We start from the raw sequence: 4,195 nt of genomic DNA, 5'->3' as shown, positions 1-4,195 counted from the left end.
CTAGGCGCGCTCCAGCTCGAGCCCGACTCGGTCGAAGTGAAAACGTGGAGACTGTGTCGTGGCTCATCTCGATTGGCGGCGATGATTAGCACTTTGAAAAAGGACGAGTGGACCGACGCCGCCTCTCGCCTTTTGGCCGGGCAACAATCCACACGGGTTAGAAGGGCACATCCTTCTATTCGGAAATGTCTATTGCTCTTCAACGCAGGCAGCCGGTGGCTTTTACCGGCGATTGGATCACACAATTCCAGGGTCATGGTCTTCACGTGCTTATTGTTGGGTTCGTCGAGTCGGACCCTGCGCCCAACAACAAGGCCACGATGCGAGGTGAGCAGCGCTGCCTGGGTGCCGCGAGGACCAGGAAAAGTGGGGAAGCGGTAGCCCTGTCCGAGGGGGGACCATGGCACCGGGGTGTAGGGCGACATGGGCGTAGCCGTAGAGCTCCCTTCTGTTGGTTCTTCATGGGGCTGTTGCATGGCGAAGAAGCCGAGCAGGGAGGACGGGCGGCTCACGCTCTCCGGCCAGCGGCGGCAGAGGAAAGACGGCTCGGCAACGAGGATGTGGCATCGTTTGCACGTTGCAGCGTAGCGGAAGAGGGCTGCCACATCCGTCACGCGCACCAGGATCTCCACCACCACGTCGTCCGACAGCATCTCCATCGATTCGATCCTCCTCCACTAGTTGGCGCGCGGCGGACTTGCGAGCGATCGAGTTGGAGGATAAATTCACTCTCTCTATTGATCATCAAGTGTTACATACATGGTTTATATACACCGGGCGCTGCCCGAGTCATGAGGCACGCAGGCCCTTGATCCTATATATGTGGGCATGCATAACAGCACGTTACAACACAACTCAACAACCCCCTTAGCCGGAACTCCATTGGCATGGACGTTGAGGCTGGATCTAAACTCATGGAACACCGGAGATGGCAGGCCTTTTGTGAACAAATCAGCAAACTGTGAGCTCGAAGGGACATGCAAGACACGGACGTCGCCGAAGGCAACGCGATCACGCACAAAGTGAAGATCTATCTCGATGTGTTTGGTGCGTTGATGTTGAACCGGATTGCACGCGAGGTAGGAGGCGCTGATATTGTCACAGTAGACGATTGTGGCACGCTGTGGTGGACACTTGAGTTCGTGAAGGAGTTGGCGTAACCAGCAGGACTCGGCAACGCAATTAGCAACACCATGATACTCGACCTCCGCACTAGAACGAGAGATGGTGGACTGGCATTTGGATGACCAAGATATGAGATTGGAACCAAGGAAGACACAAAAACCCGACGTGGACTTCCTCGTGTCAGGGCAATCGGCCCAGTCCGCATCCGTGTATGCGATGAGTTCCTTGGAAGATGACTTGTAGAAGTGTAAGCCATAGTGGGAGGTGCCTTGGAGGTAACGAAGAATGCGCTTGACAAGCTGCATATGAGTGTCGCGGGGCTCATGCATGAAAAGGCACACCTGTTGGACGGCATAAGATATGTCCGACCGGGTCAAGGTGAGATACCGAAGCGCGCTTGTAGGACTTTAGTAATATGTGGGGTTAGAGAGAAGCCGTCCATGTGAGAGGGACAACTTGGAGCTCGTGTCTATGGGGGTAGAGACGGGCTTACAATGGAGCATGTTGGCACGCTCAAGAACCTCCAAGGTGTACTGTTGCTGGCTTAGAAAGAGTCCCGAGGAGGTTGGAGTGACGTTGATGCCAAGGAAATGGTGGAGGGGCCCCATATCGGTCATGGAAAACTCAGACTTGAGAGCCGAGATAATGTGGTGTAGGGTTTGAGGAGAGCTAGATGTGAGAATGATATCATCTACGTACACAAGCAAATATGCGATGGAGGTGCCGTGATGAAGAATGAACAAGGAAGTGTCACTCTTGGAGCCGTGAAATCCAAGGGAGAGAAGGAAGGCCCGAAAGCGAAGAAACCATGTGCGAGGAGCTTGCTTAAAGCCGTAAAGAGACTTGTGGAGGCGACAAACATGATCCGGACGAGCGGTGTCAACAAAACCAGTCGGTTGGGAGCAGTAGACGAGCTCGTTGAGATCACCATGGAGAAAGGCATTCTTGACGTGCATTTAATGAATGGGCCAAGAGTGGGAGGTGGCAATGCTCAACACCACACGGATAGTAGCCGGCTTGACCACCGGACTGAACGTCTCGTCATAGTCGACGCCTTCCCGTTGTGTGAAGCCTCGAAGCACCCATCGAGCTTTGTACCGTGCCAAGGAGCCGTCCATGTTGAATTTGTGGCGAAAGATCCACTTCCCCGAGACCACATTAACACCTGCAGGCTTAGGCACCAAAGACCACGTAGAGTTATTCATTAAAGCAGTGTACTCATCTAGCATTGCTTGGCGCCAATTTGGGTCTTTGAGAGCCGATTTGTAGGTGGGTGGAATGGGTGAGATGGTGGTGGATGGCGTGTCGGCAAGGAAAAGGCGACGAGGCATGCAAAAGCCGGATTTGGCGCGAGTAGACATTTTGTGTGCGTTATTGGGTGGTGCAACAGGGACAACATGAGGCGGTACGTGGTGCGGTGGGGTGCATGGGAGCGGCGATCCCGAGGAAGATTCGGTGGGGCTGGTGGCAGATAGATCTGATCGGCAGGGCGCGTGGAGCGAGGAGGATGCAGGCGCAGTGGGGCTGGCAGGTGCGGCAGAGGCGGGCGAGGATTGGGTGGGGGTGGACGCGGTCGAGGTGGTAGTGGTGGACTCGCAAGAGTGGCTGGTGGAGGGATGGCACGTGGTGGAGCCAGGCGATGGGGGCGCGTCGCGACGAGCGCGCACGGGCGTGCATGGGGTGGTGGGGCCCGGAGAATCGGGACGATAGGGCGGTGGATCCGAGGAAGCAGGATCGGCCAGAGATTTGGTAGGGGAGATACGGTGGGCGGGATCGTCTATGGTCGTTCGGGGGTGTGGCTGTGTCTATGGAAAGCACGTTTCGTCAAAAATGACATGGCGAGAGACGATGACGCGGCGCGACTCTAGATCAAAACACCGATAATCCTTGCGCTCGAGGGGATACCCTAGGAAGACGCAGCGGACAGAGCGAGGATAGAGCTTGTGGGCCATGGTGGAGGATGTGTGAGGGAAGCACAAGCAACCAAATACTCGGAGATGGTCGTACATGGGATGGGAGCCATGAAGGAGATAGTACGGGGTGACGTTGGCAATAACACGAGAGAGGCATTGGTTTAGCAAGTATGTGGCGGTGTGAAGAGCTTCTACCCAAAAGGGAGGGGTGAGATTGGCTTGGAAAATAAGGGTACGAACGATGTCATTTGTGGTGCGGATGAGGCGTTCAGCCTTGCCATTTTGGGGCGACGTGTGTGGGCAGGAGAATCGGTAGGCGACGCCGTTGGAGGAGAATAACGAACGGAGGGAGGTGTTGATGAAATCACCACCGTTGTCGCATTGCATGGCCTTAATGACTACGTTGTATTGGGTGCGGATAAAGGAAAAGAAGCGTTGGAGAGTAGTAGACATGTCGGACTTGTGACGGAGAGGGAAGGACCAGGAGTAATGAGTAAAGTCATCCAACACAACAAGATAATACTGATAACCAGAGAAGCTTACAACCGATGAGGTCCACAAATCACAATGGATGAGATCGAATGGTGCATACGATTTACTAAAAGAAGAGGGAAAGGGGAGACGAGGCTGACGGCCTAGTTGACAAGCAGTACAAGGTGTATGAGCCTCTTTATTACAATCGGGAAGAACAGTTCTAGCTAATGTGGAGAGTGTATGACCGCCGGGGTGTCCGAGCCGACGATGCCACAAGTCAGGCGAGACAGTGGCAAGAAGTGCGGACGCCGAGGACGCTTTATGGCCAACAAAGGGGTAGAGGTCGCCATTGCTAATGGAGATCATGAGGACCCGCCGCGTTCGAAGATCCTTCACAAGAAAGCCACATGGGTAAAACTCAAGGGAACAAGAATTATCCTTTAGTGAACTTGCGCACAAAAATGAGGCTAGTTACTACGTGTGGAGAAACGAGAACATTGGTGAGGCGGAAATCATGAGGGGGAAGGGTGATAGAGCCAGTGGCTGTGACAGGTATGTCTTGGCCATTGCCGACAAGAATGCTAGGTGGCACATGCTTTAAAGAAGAACTAGACGAGGTGAGGGTACCTGGATTGCCGGTGATGTGGGAGGAAGCGCCACTGTCGAGGTACCAGTCCGGCGAC

At 54.4% G+C, this 4,195-nt stretch overlaps 1 protein-coding gene across 1 annotated transcript in view; it reads right to left on the bottom strand.

Annotated features, from left to right (window-relative positions):
• Positions 1-789: 789 nt before the first annotated feature.
• Positions 790-4,195, bottom strand: part of LOC119355002 — a 9,705-nt gene continuing 6,299 nt past the window's right edge. The window contains exon 3 of the mRNA XM_037621771.1: positions 790-814. Coding sequence (XP_037477668.1) covers positions 790-814 — 25 coding nt within the window. The remainder of the gene's footprint in view (positions 815-4,195) is intronic.

This window comes from Triticum dicoccoides, chromosome 1A (assembly GCF_002162155.2).
Source record: "Triticum dicoccoides isolate Atlit2015 ecotype Zavitan chromosome 1A, WEW_v2.0, whole genome shotgun sequence".
Classification (NCBI taxonomy): Eukaryota; Viridiplantae; Streptophyta; class Magnoliopsida; order Poales; family Poaceae; genus Triticum; species Triticum dicoccoides.
The sequence above is the reverse complement of the archived record's forward strand: the minus strand, read 5'-3'. Positions and strand labels throughout refer to the sequence as shown.